Source organism: Belonocnema kinseyi, chromosome 4, assembly GCF_010883055.1.
Source record: "Belonocnema kinseyi isolate 2016_QV_RU_SX_M_011 chromosome 4, B_treatae_v1, whole genome shotgun sequence".
In the NCBI taxonomy this organism is placed as follows: domain Eukaryota; kingdom Metazoa; phylum Arthropoda; class Insecta; order Hymenoptera; family Cynipidae; genus Belonocnema; species Belonocnema kinseyi.
Genome location: NC_046660.1, coordinates 72,828,442 through 72,854,075, shown reverse-complemented (window position 1 = coordinate 72,854,075; position 25,634 = coordinate 72,828,442). Strand labels below are relative to the sequence as shown.

The 25,634-nt window shown below is 29.7% G+C and overlaps 1 protein-coding gene across 3 annotated transcripts; it reads left to right on the top strand.

The window, feature by feature from the left end:
* The first annotated feature begins 238 nt into the window (after positions 1-238).
* Positions 239-23,012, top strand: LOC117171961. 3 transcript variants are annotated; one of them, XM_033359651.1, is made up of 9 exons: positions 239-256; positions 1,826-1,998; positions 2,071-2,187; positions 2,306-2,371; positions 6,276-6,391; positions 6,467-6,745; positions 6,824-7,031; positions 10,040-10,263; positions 21,960-23,012. In XM_033359651.1, the coding sequence occupies exons 2-9, from the start codon at positions 1,951-1,953 to the stop codon at positions 22,954-22,956; spliced, it is 2,055 nt and encodes a 684-aa protein (XP_033215542.1). In that variant the 5' UTR covers positions 239-256; positions 1,826-1,950; the 3' UTR covers positions 22,957-23,012. The 3 variants fall into 3 exon arrangements, with proteins under 3 accessions (XP_033215542.1, XP_033215540.1, XP_033215541.1); XM_033359650.1 differs by lacking the exon at positions 239-256 and adding an exon at positions 1,466-1,570; XM_033359649.1 differs by lacking the exon at positions 239-256 and having other exon boundaries at positions 1,462-1,998.
* The last annotated feature ends 2,622 nt before the right edge of the window (positions 23,013-25,634 follow it).

Here is a 25,634-nt window from a genome sequence, read left to right as displayed (position 1 = left end):
AAGGAATCCACCAATCAAAGAATAATTCTTTATATTATTCAGTGGATCCGAAAGGTAGGACGTAACAGGCTGCTAGTGTAACGGAATCGAATTTTTATTAAATATTTTTAGTCACTCGTTAGGAATTTTAGGAGTAAATCAATAATAAATTAAGGAAGCGTAAAAAGCCTTAAAGGGTTAACTCAGCCCTGTCGTAACTAGTTAAAATATGCACATACCAGTGATAAGATAAGACATTTCTAAAAGAAATTCCAATGTAATTATAAAGCATAAAAACAGGATAGAATAGACGAGTTGGAACTTCATGGAATCTCTTAGCTTCAATGATAAAATCTGACACGTGTACCTATTCAAAGGACAGGAATTTAGGTTGTGAAATGCGTATGAAGGCAGGGTAGTAGACAATAGCTTTCGCATGGGTACAGGTCAATTTGCACGTGTCTTTACATCTTTAAGGACATGTGATACTTACAGTTTCCCCGGCTTTTTTTCCACAAAAATGAAAATTTTTAAAAGCTGAATTCGGAGATGATATAAAATATCATAACGGACGTCCCCGTACTCTTTTTTGAGGGATAATAACAAAAAAGTTTATTGTACTATGTTTCTTTGCAAGTCCAAAGTTTTCGGCCAAAAATATTGTGTAGTTTGGAAGTAACGCACAGGAGAATTGTAACATACATAACCTCCAAATGTACATACGTTGTTAGCAATATCAAAAAATTTTTTGAAAAAAAAAACACAAATAAAGTTTGTGGGAACGTCCGTTAGCATGTTCGCTATCATTTCCCAAATTTTTAAGACAAAATATTGATTATTCTAGAAAAAAAGCCGTCGGAACCTAAAACTGGTAAAATCGATACTAATTCTTAAGCGCTATGCAAATTAATCAGATTTTGCTAAATTAAAACCTTTTCAAATTAAACCAACAAAAAAGTGTGTGGGGACGTCCGTTAGCATGGTCGCTATCATGTCCCAAATTTTGAAGACAAAACATTGATTATTAAAGAAAAAAAGCCGTCGGAACCTAAAACTGGTAAAATCGACAATTTTCTAAGTATCGGTATTTTAAAATTCATTTTTGAACTAAAATTGTATACGATTCTTTATTAGTTACAACATCTTTGGTTACAAGACCCTTTTTATTTGTGAGAGTGCGTGACCTAAAATATATACATATTGCATTGAGAAAATTGAATCATAATAATTTTATTACGATTAAACAGTGTTTTAATTTCTCAAAATAACCTTTATCCCAATTTCAGGCTAACGTTTTTTGCAATAACGGACATTACAAATCTAAATTTTAAAAATAAATTTAAGAAAATTCAAACTTGGCGGTATCCGAGGATTTTCTGCAATTCACCAGCAGAGGGCCAGGACCGCCTCAGAACAGACGTAACAGTAGCATGATCTAACCGCGCATTCGTTTATCCTGCACTGGTGTACTCCAAGAGCACTCCGATCGCTCCCTCTTACTTCTTCTTACTCCTTCCTTCTCACTCCGACCAGCTTCGATGCAGATCGGAGTGTACCAGTGCAGGATAACCGAATACGCTATAAGATAATGGTTGGTAGCACTGTGTAAATATAACGAGTTTCATAACCTTCAAAGGACAAGTGTAATGGTGTAACTCGATAAAAAATGTTCACAATTATTCGTTTTACATGACCTATTATTTAAAAAATAGATTTAGTTGCGTAGTATTTTATAAGTTTAATAAGTTGTGTATATTTAAAAATAATTATTGTGTTACTTCATCGGAATATCATTTAATTAAATTATATATTTACAACTTTGAGGTTATAATGTTTATAATTACAGTATATTTTTGCATTCAACAACGCGATTTTATTCAAATAAAGTGAAAACAACTCTGTGAAATGTGTTAGCTAATTGAAAAAGTTTAAACATAAGTGTTTCTAAACAACTGGAAATAAAGTCTAAAAATGGCAAGCGAAATTCAGTGTTTTGAAGACGAAGATGTCGTTCTTCAGGTAAAATTAATTCTTATAAATATTTTGAAAAATATCTTATATGTTGGATTAATTTTATTTTTTCACTTATAGGGCAGCGAATTACATGCAGCCTTAACGGGATTGGGATTTAAGGATTTTGAATGTGTTCCTGTACAAAGAAATGATTACTCTGATTATGGAAAAAAATATAATAGTGTATGGTCCAAGGTAATTTAACGATAGTCAAGATCGTAATACTATTTCATTCATCTGAATTTCGTACAATTATATTATTTGTATTTCTATAAATAATTAAGATTTATTTTATTTGCAAATAATTTTCCAGATTTCTCTACCAATTAACGAAAGAATTTACGACACTCTTTGTAGCTCTCTTCTTTGTCCGATGCAGGTAATTATTTTTCAATAATAATTATGCAGAGTTGCTGCAGGTCAGGGAATTGAAAGCTAGTCCAGTAATTTTAGGAAAAACATGACAGATTCAAAGAATTTCCATTTTTTCGTTCATAATCTTGACTATTAAGTTGAAAAATTAAATATTTGTTTGAAAATTCAAGTATTTTCATAAAAATTAATCTTTTTGGCATAAAATTAATCTTTCTCGTCCAAATTTATATTTTTTGATAGAAACCTAATACTTTTGGTTGAAATTTCATTCATTTTTTATTGAAAATTTATTTTTTTACTATAAATTTGACTATTATAATTCAAGCTGAAAATATATCGGTTTTAGGTGGAAATTCAACTTATTTGTTTTGGATAATTCACCTTTTTGGTAGAAAGGAAATTGTATTAGTTTAATTATCATCTTTTTGGTTGAACGTTAATTTCTTTGGTTTAAAATTTAACTATTTTAATGAAGTTTAATTTTTTTATTGAAACTCACTTTAAACTTGATCTTTTGTAGTGGAAAATTCATGTATTCTGCTGAAAATTTTTTTTTTGGTAGAAAATTAATCTTTTCGGTTGCAAGTTCAACTATTCGGTTAACAATTAATTTTTTTGGTTCAATTTTCATCATTTTAGTTTAAAAATCCCGTTCTTTATTTGAAAATCCAACTATTCTATTTTCGACTGAAAATTTATCTTTTTTAGTTGAAAATTTATTTTTTAACCGAAAATTTAACTGTTTCATGTTTGATTCAGAATTTCTGTATTTTGTTGAAAATGTATCTCGTGTTGTTGGTTATTGTAGAATATTATTCCCTTTGGACTCTTATTCATCTTTTTCGTTGAAAATTTCTTTAAAAATTGAATTTTTTTTTTTGAAAATTTATGTATTTTGTTAAAAATTAATCTTTTGTGGTAGAAAATTAAACTTATTCGTCGAAAATTTATCTTCCCTGATAGAAGCTTAATCTTCATGGTTGAAAATTCATTAGTTTTATTGAAAATATAAATTTTTTGTTGAAAATATAACTATTTGTTTGAAAATTCGTTGTTTTTTAACTGAAAATTTCTTCTTTTTTCATTGAAAATTTATTTTTTTAGTGAAGAGTTAATTTTTTTGTCACTACTTCGTCTTTTTGGTAGAAAATTAATCTCATTATTTGGAACTTTATCTTTTTCGTTAAAAATTAATTTTTTTGGTTTAAAAACGTGCTATTTTGTTAAAAATACTTTTTTTTAATTTGTGTTTTTTTATGATGGAAAATTCTCTTTTTTATTTCTTTAGTGAAAAATCTATGTTATTTGTTTAAAAGTCGTCTTTTTTTCTTGAAAAAAAAAACATTTTCGTTTCTAAATTTAACTATCTGATTAAAAATTATTTTTTTTGGTAGAAGATTGATCATTTTGGTTTTAAAAAATCCCCTTCTTTAACTGAAAATTTGAAATATTTTATTTTTGGTTGAAAATTTATCGTTTTTAGTTGAAAATTTGTGTATTGTTTTGAAAATATGTATTTTTTAGTCGAAAATTTATCTTTTGGGTTGAAAATTTAACTATGTCGTTGAAAATATATTTTGTTTTGTAATCATTTTGTTTTATGGAAAATTTGAATATTTTATTTTTAATGGAAAGTGTGTTTTTAGGGGAAAATTCAACTGTTTTGCTGAATAATTCGTCTTTTTTGGTGGAAAAGTATTCTCAATCTTTTAAACTTTATCTTTCTAGTTAAAAATTAATTTCGCTGGTTGAAAATTTAACCATTTCTTTAAAAAAAATATGTTGAGATACTGTTCTTATTGAAAATTTAACTTTCTATTTTCGATTTAAATTTTATGTTTTTAGTGGAAAATTATTGTATTCTGTTCAAAATTTGTTTTTTTCTTTGTACAAAATTAGTTTTTTGTAACGAATTCAACTATTTGGTTAACAATTCATGTTTTTGTTGGAAGATTTTTAATTTTTGTTCAAAATTTCCCCTGAAAATTTAACTGTTTTCTAACAAATTTATTTTATTTCTTTAAAAACTATTTTTTACTGAAATTTTAACTATTCTAGTTTTGCATGAAAATTGACATTTTTATTTATTTGAATATTGAATTATTTTATTGAAAATTCATTTGTTTTGGTTTTTTTTCTAGAAATTTATTACGTTAGTTGAAAATTCGTTTTTTCTGATTGAAATTTTCATTTCGTTGAAAATTCATGTGTTCTATTAACAATATTTCTTTTCTAGGTGAAAATCCATTTTTTGGGTTGGAAATTCGTTTTTTTTTAATTCATAATTTTAGTTTAAAATTTAATTATTTTGTCAAATTTTTTAAAGAAAATATAACTTTTCCATTTTTATTTTAAAATTCGTCAATTTTTTTAAAAACTCGTCATTTTTTGGTTAAAATGCAATTCTTTTTTTTTTTAGAAAAGTCCATGTTTTGTGTTTAAAATTAATTTTGTTGTTAGATATTCAGATTGTAGGGTTGAAATCCGAACTATTTGAATGAGATTTTCTTCTTTATTGGCTGAAAATATTATTTTGTTTTTGATAATTCCTCTTTGTGGTGAGAAAGTAGCCTGTTTTGGTTAAGGATTCAGGTAATTTGTTGAAAATTCTAATTCTTTTTATTTGTATGTTTTTGATGGAAAATTAAAATTTTTTGATGGTAATATCGACTGTATTACACTTTTTGTTAAGAATACATTTTTATCATCACTTTAGTTTAAATTGTAACTTTTTTTTAATTTCTTTTTTTTTTTAATTAATTTCTTCAATTGAAAATTTAATTCTTCACATTTTTGTTCATAATTCATTTTTCTGAGTATAAAACTCAATTATTTGATTGAAAATTCATGTAGTGGAATGAAAATAAAAATTTGGTTTATTATATTTGTTTAAAAATTGTTTTTTTTACTGCAATTTTAACTATTCTATTTTAGCTTGAAAACTGACATTTTTGTTTATTTCATTATTTAATTATTTTATTTAAAATTCGTTTGTTTTTTTTTTGCTAGAAATTTATTAATTTGGTTGAAAATTCGTTTTTTCTTATTGATATTTTTATTTAGTTGAAAATTCATGTATTTTATTGAAGATACTTCTTTTCTGTGTGAAAATCCATCTTTTCGTTTGGAAGTTCAGTTGTTTTTTTTTTTAATTCATGATTTTATTTTAAAATTTAATTATTTAGTTGTCAAATTTTTTTAAATGAAAATATAACTTTTCCCTTTTTATTTTAAAATTCGTTAATTTTGGTAAAAATTCGTCATTTTTTGGTTAAAAGTGCCATTCTTTTTTTTAGAAAAATCCATTTTTTTGGTTTAAAATTAATTTTGTTGTTCGATATTCAAATCTTAGGGCTTAAATCCCATCTATTTGAATGATATTTTCTTCTTTATTGGCTGAAAATATTTTTTTCCCGAAAATTCCTCTTTTTGGTTCAAAAAGTAACCCGTTTTGGTTCAGGATTCAATTAATTTGTTGAAAATTCGAATTTTTTCAATTGTTTGTATTGTTTTGATTGAAAATTAAAATATTTTTGTATGGCAATATCGACTATATTACAATTTTTTTAAGAATACATTTTTTATCATACTTTGGTTTAAATTGTAAATATTTTTTGAAAAATTTCTTTTTTTTTGGTTGAAAATTAATTTCTTTAACTGAAAATTTGATTGTTTACATTTTAGTTCATAATTGATTTTTCTGAGTAAAAAATTAAATTATTTGATTGAAAATTCATGTAGTGCAATGAAAATAAAAATTTGGTCAGGGAAAGCCAGGGAATTTCGAAATTGGGATTCTTTCGCAACCCGAATTTTTGTCAAAGTCTATTATTCCAGATTTTTATACGTCTCTTTATTTTAGAATAATAATTATTCAAGTGAAATGATACTTGAAATATGTGTTTCAGGATAATCAGTACTTTGATGAACAATTGAGAATTATTTTGAGATTAGATTGTCTTTTAGATGATCATGTGTATAAAATAAAAACTTTCGTTAGTGGCAAAAAGGAATGCTTTTTTAAGTGAGTTAATTTTCCTATTTAATTTTCATTATTTTTGATTATTTCCCTACGTTAAAAATGACGTTTAAATTTCAGAAAAGCATTGCACTGGTTGCCTTTCTTAGGTTCATCACTAACAATTGCAGCTTGTGGAATGAATAGAAAGCACAAAAATGTTTTAAATGTCGTACTAGCTTCATCACTTTTTACCTTGACTTTACATAGAAAGTTTTTACGATGGACTACCACTAAAAATCTGAAACGTCTTATTTTTTTACAAAATGAAATTTATATCTCATTCAAGAAAAGTCTCAAGATTTTGAGGCACTCATTCAGAATGAGGTTGGATTCAACAAAACCGGTCCAGAAGTTCATGTAAGTTTTAACCAAAATCACACGAGAACAATTATTTAAAAACTGAGCCATTAAATTATTAATATATGTTTTTTTCAGTGAACTGGAAAAATCGAAGCAAATGTATCTTCCACCTTTGACTGAAATTCTTATATCATCTCTAGAGAATATTTCACTTATGTATTATCGAGCGTCCAAGGCAATTTTGAAACTTTTACCAACTTCATTCAGTACTGATGATTTAATAACGGCTTTTGAGACTGAATCTTTCTACCTAAAGGGCGAAGTTACTTATCAAAGTTTAAAGGTAAACTTTTTAATTTGAATCCTTTTTTATTTAAAACCTCTTCAAAGTTTCTATTCTTTTTACATTTCAGGGTTGCTACATATCACGGATTTTTTTTTAAATTCGGGGAAACACTGGGAATTTTCTATAAACTTAAATTGCAATTAATTTTACTATTTTGTTGAAAATTGTGCAAATTTGTTAAAAATTCAATGTATTTCTTTGAAAATACGACTGTTTCGTTAAAAATTCTTCTTTTTGGGTCGAAAATGCGTCTATTTTTGGTAGAAACTGGTAGACATGTTTTTTCGATAAAAAATTAATTTTTTAACTGAAAGTTTTAATATTTCATATTTAGTTGAAAAAGTATCCTCTTTAGTTGAAAATTTAAATATTTGGTAAAAAAATGCATTTTTGATGTTAAAGCTCCATCATATTAGTTAAAAATTCATTTCTGTAATTAAAAATTTAACTATTCCTATTTTGGTGAAAAATTGATCTTTTTTATTGAAATTTAATCTTCTTGGATGCAAATTGATCTGCTTGGTGCAAAATTCAACTATTTCGTTAAGAAGTTATTTTAGTTGGTTTTAAATTAATTTTTTTTTTAATATAAAATTTAACTAGTCTATTTTTGGTTAAATTTGATTTCCTTGTTGAAGATTTAGCTCTTTTAGTTTGAAAATGCATGTATTATTTTGAAAATGTGTCTTTTTTATTTATAAAATTCATCTGCTGGGTTGAAAATACAACTATTTTGTTAAAAATTCATTTTTCTGTTGAAGATTAAATCTGTTAGTTGAAAATTCATTTCTTTAACTGAAAATTTGATTATTCAATTTTTTGTGGAAAATTTTTTTTCTGAGAGAAATTAAATCTATTCTTTGTTAAAAATTCATCTGTTTTGTGAACAAAGAAAAATTTTGTATAGAAAACTCATCTTTTGGGTTTTAAATTAAAATATTTACTTAAAAATTCTCTATTTTTTGTTCAAAGATTACTTATTATAGATTTAAATTTATCTCGTTGGTTGAAAATTTAACTTTTTTAAAATTATTTTTTTCAACTGAAAATGTAACTATTCCATTTTTTGTTTTGAAAATTGTTCTTTTTTTATAGAAATGTAATCTTCTTGTTTCAAAATTTATATGCTTGGTTGAAAATTCAACTATTTTAATGAAAATTTATTTTATATTGTAAATTGATTTTTTTCTGAAAATTAAACTATTTTATTCTTTGTTCAAAATTCATTTGTTTGGTTGAAAATTCATTTTTTTCGAAATTGTATTTTGTTCAAAATTTGTTTTTTTTTTCGTAGAAATTTAATCTCAATTATTTTGCAAATTCATTTAACTATTTCCTTGAAAATTAATTTTTTAACTGAAATTTGAACTATTCTATATATCGTTAAAAATTCATTTCTTAGTTTGAAAATTTATTTATTTTGTTGAAAATTCATTTTTTTAAATTACATTTCACTAATAGAAAATTAAACTTTTATATTTTTTTGTTAATGTATTTATTTCTGGTTGAGAATTCATTTTTTTTTAATTAATTTTTTTTTAAATTGCATTTCACTAATAGAAAATTTAACTTTTATATTTTTTTGTTAATGTATTTATTTCTGGTTGAAAATTCATTTTTTTTAAATTTATTTTATTTTTTTTTTGCATTTCACTAATAGAAATTTTAACTTTTATATTTTTTTGTTAATATATTTATTTCTGGTTGAAAATTCATTTATTTTTTTAAAATTTATTTATTTTTTTAAATTGCATTTCACTAATAGAGAATTTAACTTTTATATTTTTTTGTTAATGTATTTATTTCGGGTTGAAAATTCATTTATTTTGTTGAAACTTTGTGTTTTTTATATATAAAATTTATCTTTTGACTTGAAAATTCTAACATTACGTTGAAAATTAATTGCTTTACTGAAAATTTAAAGCACACTTTTTTTTTAATTAGTTGGGTTGGAGTTTAAAGTATTTCTTTGAAAATATGTTTTTCTTATGAAAATTTATTTTTCTTACTGAAATTTGCACTATTATACTTTTCTTTGAAAATGTTTCTTTTTTAGTTGAAAATTCATATACTTTGTTAAATTTTCAATTGAAGAAATGATATTATAATATCATTTCTTTGATTGAAAATGTAACTACTTTATTGAAAATCATTTTCTAGTTTGATATTTATCTTTTTGATTGAGAATATAATTATTTCATTTTTTTCTTGAAAATGTATCTTATTTAATACAAAATTTTTCTTTTTAATAATCTTTTTTATTTAAAACTTCAATTATTATGGTAGAAAATTCATATTTTTGGTTCATAAATTCCACTTTTTTAACGTTAAAACTTTTTTCAACGTTAAAAATTCATTTCTTTGTCTGAAAATTAGTTGTTTTTTTTTAATTTTTTAAAAATTGTATTTCACTAATACAAAATTTAACTTTAATATTTTTTTGTTAACGTATTTATTTTTAGTTGAAAATTCATTTATTTTATGGAAAATTTGTATTTTTGATATAGAAAATTCATCTTTTGTGTTGAAAAGTCGAATATTTAGTTAAAATTCCTTGTTTTGTAGAAGATTTATCATCATAGTAATAAATTCATTTTGTTATTTGAAAATTTAACTTTTTCCTTAAAAATTAATTTCTTTACTGGATATTTAATGTATTCTTTTTTTTTTAATTATTTAGGTTGTAGATTTAAATATTTCTTAGAAAATACGTTTTTCTTATAAAAATTAATTTTTTTACTGAAATTTGAACTATTATACTTTTCTTTGAAAATTTATCTTTTTTATTAGATTCTTTCCATTTTTTTAAATAGCTTTTTTTTTTATTTAAAACTTCAATTATTATGGTAGAAAATTCATATTTTAAGGTCGAAAATTCGTATTTTCGGGCTGAAAACTCAATTATTTTGCAAAAAATTCATTTTTTTTAATATTCTTGTTTTAAATATTTAAAATTACTTTTTTTATAAATACCAGTAGATTTTAAATCGTTTTTTTTTTTGCAGAATCTCTATTATACCTATCTTCTTCTTCAATCGGAGATGCTTCATCTTTTAGGTATTGCATATAATCGAGAAACCTGGAAAAATTCTAGTGGCTGTCCAGAACTGAAACTTTCTCGAATTATATATAAATTCACTACCATTTTAGAGAAAGTTCATTCTCAAATACTGAAATTATTGAATGAATACTCAAGCAAGAAATTTATGCCAGAACACAAAGAATTTAGGTAAGAATTCAGTTTATAATCTCTTTATTATTATTAATAAACATATGAAAAGTTGCAGTAAATGCAGTAAAATATGAGCAATTTTAAAGTACATTATTATTCAACTTTTTAAATAAATAAAGATTTAAAAATTGTTTTAAACAATAATAAATAATTCATCATTTTGAATTTAAATCCTTTAAAGTAAAAAATATATATTAAACGATTTTCTATTGAAAGGGTTCCAAATCAAACTATTGCAAATTAGATAAAATTTTGAAAAAGTAAAATATTTTGAATGAGCTGAAAAGGAATTAGACTTGAAAAATTTCTCAATAAACTTGTTTGAAATTGAATACATAGTCTTTTCAAGTTGGAAAACTTTAAATCCGAAGCTCTGAAAATTGAAAAATTTTAGAGTAACATTTTGTAATTTGGTCTATTTTGTTTGAAAGAACTTGAAATATTATTTCTAATTCAAAGCGTTCAAAATTGAGTAGTTTTATTTTTAATTGAAGAATCTGAAAATTGAAATTCAAAACCTTAAAACTCAATGGAATTGAAATTAGACTATTTCTAATTAAAACCGTTTAAAGTTGAATAATTTTACATTTTAAAATAAAAACTAAATTGATGGGTTCGAAGGACGCTAATTCAAGACTTATAGGATTATAAATTGTTTGTTATATACAAAAAATTATAATTTAGCGTTTAAGTTGATTGGACAAATTTTTCTAACATTAAAAATAAATTCACCGTCATTTTCAACATTCAAACTGGAAAGTATTTAGATAACCAATCTTCAAAATTGAATTACTCTTTAAAAAAGGTTTAAAATAAACTAATTTTAAATTGAAAACAATAAAAATTAAAGAATTTTTTACTATAGAACATTAAAAATGAAAGGAATACGAAGCTCATTTAAAGCTGAAAAAATTAATTACAAAGCTTTTAATTGGTTAATTATGCTTTTCGAAATTAAACTATTTTGAATTTTTCTAATCAAATGTTTTTCAATTTTAAATAATTAATTTTTTTAATCTTCATCTAAAATCGGATAATTTTAAGAAATTACATTAAAAATTTAAAAAAAAGAATAAAGAAATAATATAACCAAGAAAAAACAAGGAAAATTTTTAAATGTTAAAAATTTAACCATTTTGGATTAAAATTTTTCAAATTGGAACATTTAAAAATCAAAGGAATTGAAATTGTTTGTAGATCTACATTTAAACTTCCATATTTAATAATTTATAATTGAAAACTTTTGCCTTTAATTAACTTTTAATTCGAAACGATTCAAATTTGACAATTTGAAATCTAAATTTAATATTTCAATATCAATTTTTATAAAATTGTAGAATTAAAAATTTTTATTACATAAAAAATTCAATGTAACATTAAAATTGATGAGGCAAAATTTTCTCAATTCAAAAAATAAAACGCAATTTTCTCCTTTAACTTTTTTCATACTCAAACTCTTAACATTTTTGCAAATAAAATCTAAATAGTCTAAAAAAAAAGAATTTTTACATTATCATACTTTTAAAAATGTAACCATTTCAATTTTTTATTCTCAAATTCAAACTTATGAAATTGAAACAGTGAAAATTTAGCGATCAACATCAAAATTCGGGACTTCAAAATTGTATCCATTCAAAATTAAAGAAATTATTCAATTATTGAATTTCTCTCTGATTGAGGTATCAATTACAGATAGTTTAATTTTGATCTATTTTGTTAAAAAAAAACATTTGTAACTTTTTAATTTTAAATTGTTCAATTCGTAACATTTCATTTAGAATTATTACTCATTGCGAAACTAAAAATTCAAAAAAAATACATGTTTCTAATTTCACCATTTTAAGCCTTGTTAAATTCGAAGTTTTTTTTTAAATTCTAGCTGTAAATGTTTAATATTTTGAAACATTTAAAAATTAAAAATAATTCAATTTTCCATGTCGAGTTCAAAAATCTTCAAAAAATTGGAAAGCAAATTGGTAAATTTTCAAGATTCATTAGTAAAATTGTCTTGACATTTGTAATATTTGAATTTGCAACTACAACACTGAAACTTGAAATGAAAATCTCTAAATATTAAGAAATTTCAAGTCAAATATTTTCGAATTTAAGCTTTTCAAGCCAAAAAAACTTTAGTTTAAAAGTCCCAAAAATTAAACTATTTTAGAATTGTTTATTTAAAACTATAATTTTGAACTAAAATTAGACCAAAAAAATAGTTGAAAACAAATTTTTTAAACTGAAAATTTAACTAATTGATTTTTGGTTCATAATTTATCATTATTTTTAAATTTATGTTTTTTGTTAAAAATTTGTCTTTTTTATGGAAAAGTAATCTTCTTGGTTGAAAATTCATTTTTTTTGTTGTTAAAAATTGAACTATTTAATTTGATAATTCATCATTTTACTTATGAATTTATTTTGATTGAAAATTGAAGTATTTTATTGTTTGTTTTATGGAAAATTAATTTTTAAACTGAAAATTTGACTAATCTACTTGAATATTCCATTATTTTATACATTGTCATCAGAGAAGGTATTGGATTTGTGTAAAATTTGACCTTCCCCCCTCCCACACTTTTTGTCAAGTGTCCACGTTTTGAGACCCCCTGAATCCGAAAAACAGGTTTTTACGAACGTGTCTGTCTGTATGACTGCCTATCTGTCTGTCTGTGAACACGATAGCTTTTGAAAAAATTAATCTATTAGATTGCCCTTTGGTACACTCGTTTAGTGTCCTAAACTAAAGGTCAAGTTCGTTAGCCAGCCATTTTGGATGAAAATTCAAAAATTAGGCACATTTTGAATATGTTTGAGATGATACAAAAAAATTCTGGAGAAGAAAAACGTTGGTTTTTGAAAGCCCTACAAGATTATGATATCAACTTTTTCAATTTGGTCAAAAAGTTGAAAATTCAAAATTTGATCGTCCACAAAATTTTTGAAACCACATTTTTTCAAGATGTAAAAATTCTATGCACGGCTGTGCATAGTACTTCAAAACTTAAACAATTTATCCTTTAGACTTTTTTGTATAAAAAGAAAGTTATCAGAGTTAGAGCATTTTCAAAATCCAAAAAATAAAACTAAAATGAAAATTTTAAGCCAAAAAACGCATGATATAAAAAAAATTAAGAGAAGAAAAACTTTGCTTTTTGAAAGCCCTACAGGACTATGATAACAACTTTTTTAATTTGGTCGAGAAGTTGAACACTCCAAATTTGATCGTACCAAAAATATGAAAAATCCAAACATTCCATTTTTTGGTCAAACTATGCAAGATACGAAATAAATGGAAAAGCTCAAATTGCGCGCCCTGGAAAGAACTCCAAATTAAGAATGAATCACTTTTCGATATAAGCTACGAGAAAAAATGAGACAAAACTTGTTCATCCAAAAAAGAGCTATAATTTTTGATAGGACAGTTAGTTTTTGCTTTAGTCGTAAAAAATAACATTCTAAATAAAAATATGAAATTTGTTTGAAAAAGCGACACAAGGTATGAATTTAAATTGCCGGGCAAAAGTTGTTCGCCTAAAAAGGTCGATAAATTTATTATTAATTATTTTTCGATAGGACGAGTAGATTTTCTTTTAATCGTAAAACATAAAATTAAAAATTAAAAAATTAACTTTTTGGAAAAAGCACAGAAAAGACGAGAGAGGACATAGGTTCCTATATGGGACCCTATGCAGACACGCAGTAGTTTTTATTTAATCGTAAAAAACAACATTAAAAATTTAAAAAGTATAAAAACAAGGAGATAAGAATTAGTATGATTCAATTTTTAAGCATATTATGAATTTTAATGATATACATTTATTGAAATGATGCATGTTTCAGAGCAGCTTAGAATACAATTTAAAGCAAAATAAGAAACAAACACAAAAATAATCATGATAAATCCAATTTGCTTTTTATTTTGCAATTTCTTAATAAGTAATCCCTTGCATAGTTACATCAAAAATGTATTATAATTGATATAAAAGTGTTGTGTATAATAACGAGATACGTGATGAGAATGTGTTCGTTAATGCCAAAAGAGCTTTAACAAAAGAGTGTTCAAAATCACAAAATTACAGTTGTCAGTCCGTTCACCTTTGATTTTAAAAGGTCAGTGCCCGAATGCGGAAGAAATGCAAAGACCGAGCGCGTAGCGCGCGATGTTTTTTTATAGAAAAATAACCTTCTTTTTTGTTAAAAATTCAGTTAATCTACGTGAAAATTTATTGTTTTAGTTAGAAATTCATCTTTATTGCTGAAAATTGAACTATTTTTTATATATGTACTATTCCAGTTTAATTTTTATCAATTTGGATCAATATTGAACTATTTTGTAGAGAATTTTTGTTAATTAATTTTTTTAAACTGTGAAGTTAACTATTTTCCTGAACATTTTTTTTATCATTAAAAATTAATTTTTGAACTGAAATTTAAGTAACCTAGTTGAATATTGTATAATTCTATTTAAAAATTCATCTCTTTGGATGAAAATCAGCTTCTTCGACTAAAACTGTACTATTTAATTTTTGGTTGAAAATTTATCATTTTGCTTGAAAACATAACTTTTTTGTTGCGAATTAATATTCTTTTGGTTGGAAATTAATTTTTAAAAATAAAAATCTAACTTTTAGTTTTTGTTGAAAGTTTATTTTTGTTAAGAATTAATATTATTTTGGTGGACAATTTATTTTTTCAAATAAAAATGTAACTTTTACTTTATTTTGAAAAATTTCTTTTTAGTTGAAAATTAATCATTTTGGTTGAAAATATAACTTTTTTGTTGAGAATTAATAATCTCTTGTTTAACAATTAATTTAAAAAAAAATCTAACTTTTACTTTTTTTTGAAAATTTTTTTTTTTTTAATTGAAAATTTATTTTTCTTTCAGTTGAAAATTAATCATTCACGTTGAAAATAGAACTTTTTTGTTGAGAATTAATAATCTTTTCTTTGACAATTATAATTATTATTATATAACTTTTTAGTTGCGAATTAATATTCTTTTGGTTTACAATTAATTTTTTTAAATTGTTGTATGTCAAAAGGACATAGTTGAGAACCGTGAAATCGAAGCATTCGGACTACGTGACTTTCACTCAAAATTCCCTAAAGGGGCAAGTTGGATTGAAGGTCCTACGTGACTAAATGCCGATTACACGGATTCTCTAAAACGACGAGTTTGCGTATCCAAGTGAGTCATAGACCCTCTTAATGGTTTTTAAAGTGCCCAGGCCTATTTCCGACATTTTCCGGCCGTGTTGACGTTCCAGGGGACAAACGTCTGCGACGAGCAGGCACGTACGCCATCGTCTCTTTCTTTCCATCCGACGCGCTCTCTCTTCCTCCTTTCTCTACACTCCCTGTCTTTCCCCCTCTCTCTCAGGCGTACGGCGTACATATTCGGGGATCTTAACGAAAGCTTTCCGTTATAACGAAAGCGGTCTATTTTTGATTCAAGCATAAGTCTACGTGAATTGCGACGTTGTAAAAAAATAATAATTTACTTTCTTGTAGAATAAGTTTCAGTCAAGTAGGAATAGAAGGGTCGCGGAATTAATCATTTTGACCGATGGCTTTTGCTTATTAGCAGAACCTTCCGCATCCGCTCTGCGACACAGGCACCTCTCAATAGTTCCGAAACAACACCAACAACTAGACCCCCGCCGCAGTGCCATTAATGCCTAGGGCGACACTTCCATCGGGAATGCCCCGTTATCAAGGACCGTCAAAATACCGGGCACCCCTCTCTTAAGTGCCGTAGCTGCGGACCTCAGCAGCCTCCCTCGAGTCCGGATGTTATTAGGCCGACGGGAAGTCATCGCTGAGATCGATACACTCGTATCTGAGAACTTCGTAAACTAGTCCTTACTGTCGGAGGCCTAACTACGCAGCCGAATCAACGGACCCCCTCACGCTCTTATAGCGGTCGTAGGAGCATCAATATCACTCAACGGAGCCGTCACACTACGTCCCACTCTCCAGGAAGCCTCTTACCCCGATCTCTTTCACATTAGTCCAGAACTCCGTGCTGAGCTAATACTCGGTCGACCCTGGTTGAAGCAACACAGGGTCATTCACGATCACGTAGCGGATTGTATTTTCGTCGGTACTATCGGGCGACAAAGGGTTTACCTTAGCCCCCTCCCTCAAATACACGAACTCACCCCCTTCACAGAGGAAATTTCGGTCCGAAATGAATTTCCACCAGAACACCAGGCTGAGCTTATTAGATTGATCCGTTCCCACATTCATCTTTTTGACGATGGGGGACGGTTTAAACAAACCTTAGCTAACGTCGAGCACAAGATATGACTGAAGGACGGGCAACCCTTCAGAGAGGCACCTCGCCGATACTTCGACGAAAAAAGGCAATACATCGACGACCAAATTCGTGAGATGTTACGAGATGAAATCATCGAACCAACGACATCCCCCTTCAGCTCAGCCATCGTAATCACCGGGAAGAAGAGCGGCGACCACCGTCTTTGCATCAACTACCGGCGCCTCAACAGTATGACAGTAGATGCTCCACAATGTCTGCCGCGCATGCAAGAGACCTTAAAGGATTTAGGTACAGCGAAGGTAATCTCCACCCTCGACTTGAAAAGTGGTTACTGGCAGGTGTCAATGTCGCCAGGCTTACGCCAGTTTACGGCCTTTTCAACACCCGGCGGAGGGCAATTTCAATTTCGGGTCATGCCTTTCGGCCTGAAGAACACTCCAGGGACGTTCCAGAATATGATGCGCCAGGTCTTAGCAGAGCAATGGGGAGTTCACGCAATCGCATATCTGGATGATATAGTGATATACCCACGCAACTGGGAGGAGCACCTGTTTCACTTGGCTCTAGTCTTCAAAAGGCTCTCCATCTACGGATTAACTGTCGCCTCTGCCAAGTGTAACTTCGGTCAGACTACCTTGCCATACTTGGGCCACATCATAAGCACATATGGAAACATGGCGCAAACCGGATACATTGAAGCAATACGAAACGCCGCCCCTCCCCGTACCCGAAAGGAGATGCGCTCCTTCTTAGGGGTATGCAATTAGGTAAAGGAGTACATTTCAAACTCCTCCATTATATTGGCTTCTTTATTCGACATGTTTTCCACTAAACTCCCTTACAGGATTACGCCTGACGCCCTCCAGCATTTCGAGGCCGCGAAGCTAGCCTTTCAAAACCCGGTCACACTTAGCCGACCAGATCCCGAACTTCGTTTAATCCTTCAAACTGACGCCAGCGCTCGCGGCATGAGAGTCGTGCTCATGCAAGAAGATACGGAGGGTAAACGGAGAATCATTTCTTTCGCCAGTGCGAAATTTTCGCTCACCGAAGCACGGTATCACTGCAATGAGCAGGAATGCCTCGCCCTCGTATGTGCAATCAAACGCTATCGGCCGTTCCTAGAAGATCGTCCTTTCGCCTTGCGGACCGATAGTAAAACACTGACCTGGCTGGAGCGCCAGAGAGATACCCGCCACAAACTCAGTCTTTGGGATTTGTTCCTTAGCACGTTCCCACGTACAATCGAACATGTACCAGGAAAGAACAACGAGCTGCCCGACGCCTTATCACGACATCCTAACCCGAACGAGCTTTCGCCCGGCGAACCCGACATAGCTATCATGTTACCGCCCACTTACAAGACGACTCACACCGAAGCGGGCACAGTGCCCTTTCTTAGCGCGTTGGCTGGGCCCCCTCTTTTCCACGAGATCGTGGAAGCCCAGCAAGAAGATCCGTCAATTAACCGAAACGCTATCCGCTGGCGAGAACTTCAGACTGTCCTTCAGCCGACGCCCGAGGAGCAGGCCTTCCTCGGTCGAAACCGACTGACCGCTCAGGGTTTCTGGCGTAAGGACATGAATCAGGGAAAGTGGAGATTGCAAGTACCAGAAAATCTACGTTCCAGAATGATATGGGAATATCACGACGCAGCACTCGCAGGTCATCCCGGCATAGATGAGACTGCGATTCATTCAGGAGTTGTCCTTTTGGCCAGGGATGAACCGCGAAATCCGGCGCTACGTGTCCGGCTGTCATCTCTGTATATGCTGTAAACCAGTACGAGGAAGACAACCTGACAATCAACGTCCACGATCAGCCCGACAAGCCTGAGATGCGGTCGCCGTCGATCTCATGGGACCGTACCCACGCACTAATCAGGGTCCCCGGTTTATACTTGTGGTGACCGATCTCTTTACCCGCTGGGTTGAGGCGTGTCCCCTCAGGGCATCTGACGCTTCTAAAATGGTAAAAAAAACTGGAGGAAGTGAGTTTTTAGCAGATACGGCTACCCGCGCCGCGTTTTGAGTGATAACGGCCCACAATCCACGGGTAATGTTTGGGCCGAGGATAGCGACAGGTGGGGTTGCGAACTATGGACGACGCCCATCTATCATCCACAAGCAAACCCCACTGAGAGACGCAACCAGGAGCTGAAAAAGGGACTCAGGTTACGCTTGCATCAGGGCAATCAGCGTACTTGGGACAAACACCTGCCCGAGCTGCTTTTCGGCCTTCGTAGGAGGCACAACGCAGCGACAGGGGTCACCCCGAGTTATCTCCTCATGGGAAAAACAATTCTTCGCGTCAATTCTTGTCGGAGAGTGGAACTTGGAGCAGGTTCTCGATGAACCACAACCAACCGACGAACGAAGGAAACGGGAGGACGAAGCCCGCTTAAGGCAAGTCGCCTATCAGGCTCGATATGCAGCCGCACCCACCTTACCCCACTTCTATCCTGGAGATTGGTTGTACGTTCCAAACCATCAACCATCCAGCAAAGCTGCTGGTTTTAATACCAATTTGGTTCCAGCCAGACTTGGGCCCTTCCAGATCCTAGATCACACTGCTGGCGATGTATACTGGGTCTGGAAAGACAACATTGCCCGAAAGGTGCAGAGGTTGATAACGACGAGAAGGATGCCGCCGGGCAGGCGCCTCCAGATCCTCGAAACAATGCCAACGACTTTAGCGAAGACGAAATTGCCGGAAGCGTCGGCCGAGACACGGTTGCCGAAAGCGTCGGCGGAGTTGAACGAGAGTACCTTACACCCGCGTGCAGAACCCGCGTGCCAACAAGGGTCGGGACCAGGCTCTAGACGAGCACCTCGACGATGAAAACTATAGCGACGAGACACCAAGCAATGACGCCAGGCGACGTTATAACTTACAGCGATGGGATCCAATCGACTACCGAGAAACACGAACCTATGCTCCTCGGTGACGACATCGATAGAGAAACATGTAAGATAGGTCAGCTCATTAAGGGCTGCAGTAACCTGTATATAATTTTGTAGTTAAGGGCTGCCGCAACGTACCCTCCTAATTTGTATATAGTTTGTGTATTCCACGGCGGCCGCAACGCACCGTTACCATAATTAGTTAATAGGGCTGCCGGAACGCACCCTAACATTTATAAACATTGTAGAGATGGCTGCAGTAAGGTACCATTATGTAGTTGCACTACGGATACCCATGCAGGCTTAGGTTATGACGGATTGCTCAGAGGGTAAACAGAATCACTAAGATTTCTCACAAGGGTATGCAAACTCTATCCGGGTAGGGGTGGAGTTTGTTGCATGTCAAAAGGACATAGTTGAGAACCGTGAAATCGAAGCATTCGGAATACGTGACCTTCACTGAAAATTCCCTAAAGGGGCAAATTGGTGTGAAGGTCCTACGTGACTAAATGCCGATTAAACGGATTCTCTAAATCGACGAGTTTGCCTACCCAAGTGAGTCATCGACCCTCTTAATGGTTTTTAAAGTGCCCAGGCCTATTTTCGACATTTTCCGGCCGTGTTGACGTTCCAGGGGACAAACATCTGCGTCGAGCAGGCACGTACGCTATCGTCTCTTTTTTCCATCCGACGCGCTCTCTCTTCCTCCTTTCTCTACACTCTCTGTCTCTCCCTTTCTTCCTCCCTCTCAGGCGAACAGCGTACATAGTCGGGGATCTCAACGAAAGCTTTCCCTCATAACCAAAGCGGTCGATTTTTGATTTAAACATAAGTCTACGTAAATTGCGACGTTGTAAAAAAATATTAATTTACTTCCTTGTAGAATAAGTTTAAGTTAAGTAGGAATAGAAGGGTCGCGGAGTTAATCATTTTTACCGATGGATTTTGCTTATCAGCAGAACCTTCCTCAGCCTCCGAATTTTTGCTCGAAAATGTATTCGCAACAGTCGCCTTACAAGGCACCTGTTGGTTCACTTGAACAGCAGACACCTGCCGGAGAAATGACGACTAATGGATACTCGAATCCTCAACGTGCCTACAATACTCCCCATGTGGCTCCAATTCCCGTGCAGCCAATCATGGGTGCAGATAACAACTGGCGTTTCAATAATCAACCGGCTGGGTATCGATACTACACATATCGGATCTACACGTTGTTCAACTCTACACATTTAATTCACCACCTAAAACTGTGCACATGAAGTCTACGCATTAATCTCACCACGTGAAAGTCTTCAGATTTAAGTGTACACATTCAAGTGAACACACTTAATTCACCACGTGAAAAGTCAACACATTAAATAGTAAGTCGAAAAAGTCTACACAGCAAAGTCTACACATAATAACTCTGCACATTAATTCTTTTAAATTTTTAATTTCGTTATTTGAAAATTCTACTCTTTGAAATTGTGCAAATTCAACTGTACACGTTCAACTATTCACATTAAATTCTACACGTTAAAACTGTACACATGGAACTCTGCACATTGAAGTAAACGCGCTAAACTTATGTAAAATATGATTTTTATCACTTTTTTGTTACTTTATTGCCCTCAAGCCTCGTGCGTGTCAGGGCCCTTCACCCACACGTGACTCGTGGCCCTTACGTCTTCGTACGTGCTAGGGCCCCCCATTAGGACGTGACTAGTGGTCCACACAACCCCGATTGTGTGCGGGCCCTCCACCACCAAATCCAATCCATGGACGGTCTCCAGACTTGGAAATATCTTTTGACCGTCAAGGGTGCGCCACGCACCCACTAGCAGCCGTCAAGTAGCCGGCAGGACAAGCCTCGGTCTATTGACCGGCTCGATAGCTTAATTCGAGGAAACAACCGGAACCTACCCATAAGAAGACCCATTCCCAACCGTTCTTCAACGGAAGTCGAGCAGCGACCAACGAACACGGTGTACCAATGGCCGCTGCCTGGGGGAGCGAACGGCTCCCTACCCACTACGAACCACCATCACATCAGCCTCCATTTAACCTACGTTCAAGTCGGGTGGCTTACCCACAATACACCCCGGATTGTAACAAAATGAAAATCGAACTTTTACTTTTTGTTGTAAATTTTTTTTTTTTTTAGTTGAAAATTAATATTTTTCTGTAGAAAATTTACCTTCTTCCAATTAAATTTAACTATTTTGCTTGAAAATTGATCTGTTTTGTTAAAAATATCAAATTTCTGTTTTAAATGTTAGGAATTTGAAGCGTTATGAATTGGATTAATTTTGCTTACAATATATTTTTCTATTTTCGTGAATAATCTTCTTATTTTTCCTAGTTTAAAGGGTTTCTAGTCGCCCGGAAAATATCTTTGATTCAAAATATTCATATGTTAAGAATACACTGAATTTTAAGCATATAAAGATCAAATAAAAATTGAGGGAATTTTTTCTATGATTTGGGTATACACCCTGTTATTAAACTATATTTTTCTATTTCAGAGGTTCTAAGGTTTCAAAATGGCAAGATTTGTACGTCCATTTAGATTTAACAGCCTACAGATTAGAATCAGCTTATAAAAACATACGTTCGACATTAGAAGAAATTGATTCGCATGCCGATGTCAACTCGGACGATAATTTTTCTGAAAAGATTATGCAGAATTTAAACGAAATTTATAAACAAATAGACACTGCGAGAAGTTTCACCGAATTCAGCTCTTTGCTCGTAGCTAAAGTACAACACGAACAATCTAAAGAAGCAAGTTTTAAAGAAAGGAACCCTCTTCCTGAAGAATTAAAACCTAAAGTGACTCTTTTTAATTTGGAACCTCAAATTTTAGATGAGGTTTTCGAGGAATATATCAAAGAGGAATATATAAAACCTCTTTACGAGGATGGGGACGAGTCGGTTATACAGAATTACAAATTTGATAAATTGCTTGCTAAGAATTTCATGAGTGAATTGAAGGATGCGTTGATAGAAAAGCACAAATCCATGTCTGAGCGAGAATCCAAAGCTTTGCAAAGAATGTACAAAAACGTTAAACAGGAAGTTTCTGCTAAAGAAGGAGGCGAAAATTGTTCCGATATTGAAAAAGAGATTCCTCTTCCTCCTCCTCTGCCTTTTGATATTTCTTCGTCCATGAATGGCGATGATGGTCTTAGAAATAACCAGAAAAAAATACTTCAACCAAATCTCGATATTCTGAAGTCTGGAGATGATAAGGAAGAAATTAATTTGAAGAATGAAAGCGAAATATCAAAGGATTTTCTTCATGGACAAGATGTTTTGCATACATTACGAAAACCAACTTTGTATCAGAATGAAGGCAAGGATGATGATGAAAAAATTGATGTACAAAGGTTTTCAATAGTTGAATGCAAACCGAATTTGCAGTTTTCTGCGCTCCTTAAAGTTTCAGAGGAAACTTTCGTTGGAAGTGGGGAAAATTCTGAGGAGGAAGTCGTTGAAAGTGGAGAGGATGGTGAAAGTTAATTTGTATTTTGTTGAATTGTAAATGATATATAATAAACTTATTATTTTAGTATATATTCGATCCTGTTTTTTTTCACATTATGATTTCATTTAATAATTATGTTTCATTTTATGATTAATTGAAGCATGAAAACACTGAATTTATTTCTAAATTATGATATATTATAATTAAAAAATCAAACTTTATTGCAATCATACTTTTAGAGTGATTTAGATTCGAAAGTTTTAATTATTCAAAAAAATGTATCTGCTAAATCATTATTATTTTATGATTTGAAACCTTTTCAAAATGTACTTATTTCTAAATTATGATGTATGAATTAAAAAGACAAACTTTATTGCAATTATATTTTTTGAACTATTTAGATTCGACAATTAGAATTATTAAAAGAAATGGTCCACCCAATAATTATTATTTTAATAAATGGAAGCATCTGAAAACTAGATTTATTTATAAATTATATTGCGAATTAAAATGTAAAACTTTATATAAATCATAATTTTTGATCCATTTAGATTCGACAATTTTTAGTAGGTTTGAAAATTCTCCATTTAATATTTATTATTTTGTTATTTCAATTATTTTAAAACTAGATTTTGAAATTATGATATATAAAGTAAAATATCAAACTTTGTTGTTATTATATTTTTAGATCCATTTAGATTCGATAATTTTAATTATGGAAGAAATCGTTATTTAACAATTATTATTTCACTTAATTGAAGCAATTAAAAACCAGATTTATTTATAAGTTGTAATATATAAATTAAACGTCAAACTTTATTGAAATGATATTTTTAGATTGAATTAGATTCGACAATTTAAATTATTTAAAACAAAATTTCATTCCATAAAAATTATTTTTATTTTTCAAAAGCCTTTTTTGAAACTATATTTATTTAAAAATGACATATGAATTCGAAAAATAAAACTTGATTGCAATTATAATTTTAGATCCATTTAGATTCGATATCTTTAATTATGGAAAAATATTTTTATTTAACAATTAAATACCAGATTTGTTTCTAAATTGTGATATATAAATTAAAAGTCAAACTTTATTGAAATCATATTTTTAGATTATAATATACATGAATTAGTAAATAAAACTTGGTTGCAATTATATTTTAATATACATTTAGTTTCGATCATTTCAAGTATTGAAAAAGTCTTCATTCCACATTTATTATTTCACTTCATTGAAGAAATTAAAAAACAGATTTATTTATAAAATGTGACACAGAAATTAAAAGTCAAACTTGATTGAAATCATATTTTTAGATCCAATTAGATTTGACAATTTTAAGTGTTAAAAAGAAATTTTATTCAATAACATTTATTTGTATTCTTTAAAAGCCTTTTTTTAAACTAGATTTATTTAAAAATTATGATACATGAATTGGATAAATAGAACTTTATTGTAATTATATTTTTAGATCCATTTAGATTCGATATTTTTATTATTGAAAAAATATTCATTCGACGATTATTATTTTAATTAATTGAAACAAATTTAATGAAACCCCGATTTATTTCTAAATTATTATATATGTAAATTAAAAATCAAACTTGATTGAAATCATATTTTTATATTTAATTAGATTCGACAATAAATTTTTTTTTTTATTTCATTCAATAATTATTATTTTTATTTTTCAAAAGCATATTCTGAAACTACATTTATTTAACAATTATATTATATGAATTTGAAAAATAAAACTTTATTGCAATTATATTTTTAGAAATAACTAAAAACCAGATTTTATTCTAAATCATTGTAAATAAATTAAAAGTCAAATTTTATGCAAACCATTTTTTTAGATTCAATTTGCTTCGACAATTTTAATTATTTAAAAAAAATGTCATTCAATAACAATTATTTCTATTATTCAAAAGTCTTTTGAAGCTAGATTTATTTAAAAATTATGATATATGAATTGAAAAAAAATGGATTGCAATTACATTTTTAGATTATACAATTCTAATTCTTTTAAAAAAACTTTCCCATTTAATAATAATTATTTTTAATAATTTAACCCTTGTATAACTGTAATTATTTATAAATTATAATGCACAAATTGAAAAGTGAAACGTTATTCAAAGTATATTTTTAGATCCGGTTAAATTCTAATGATTATATAAAAGACTTCACCATCCAATTAGTATTATTTTAATTAATCGAAGCGCTTTGAAACTGGATTTATTTCCAAATTATGATATATGAATAAATAAGCCAAACTTTATTAAAACAATACTTTTACATCAATTTCGATTAGACCATTCTAATTACTTGAATAAATTCTTGATTTAATGATAATAATTTTTTATTATTTTTATCATTTATAGCCGCATAAAAATAGATTGATTTTTAAATTGTGACAAATGAATTATAAATCAAACTTTATTGTAATCGTATTTTTACATTCATTTAGATTCGGCAGTTCTAATTATTTAAACCAAATTCTACGTTCAACAATTATTATTTGAATTAATTAAAGTCTCGTAAAACTAGATTTATTTCTAAATTATGATATATAGATTTAAAAATTAACCTCGATAGCAACATATTTGTTGATTCATTTAGATTCGCCAATTCTTACTGTTTACAGAAATTCTTTATTCAATCATTATTATTTCATTTTCTTATCATTTGAAACCTTTTAAAACAATATTTATT

Bases quoted from the DNA above. Each gene is read 5' to 3' on its own strand.
- LOC117171961 (XM_033359651.1), top strand. From the start codon at position 1,951: ATGGCAAGCGAAATTCAGTGTTTTGAAGACGAAGATGTCGTTCTTCAG. The intron at 6,392-6,466 runs GTGAGTTAATTT...TTTAAATTTCAG, and splicing joins AAAAAGGAATGCTTTTTTAA to AAAAGCATTGCACTGGTTGC. The intron at 7,032-10,039 runs GTAAACTTTTTA...TTTTTTTTGCAG, and splicing joins TTACTTATCAAAGTTTAAAG to AATCTCTATTATACCTATCT.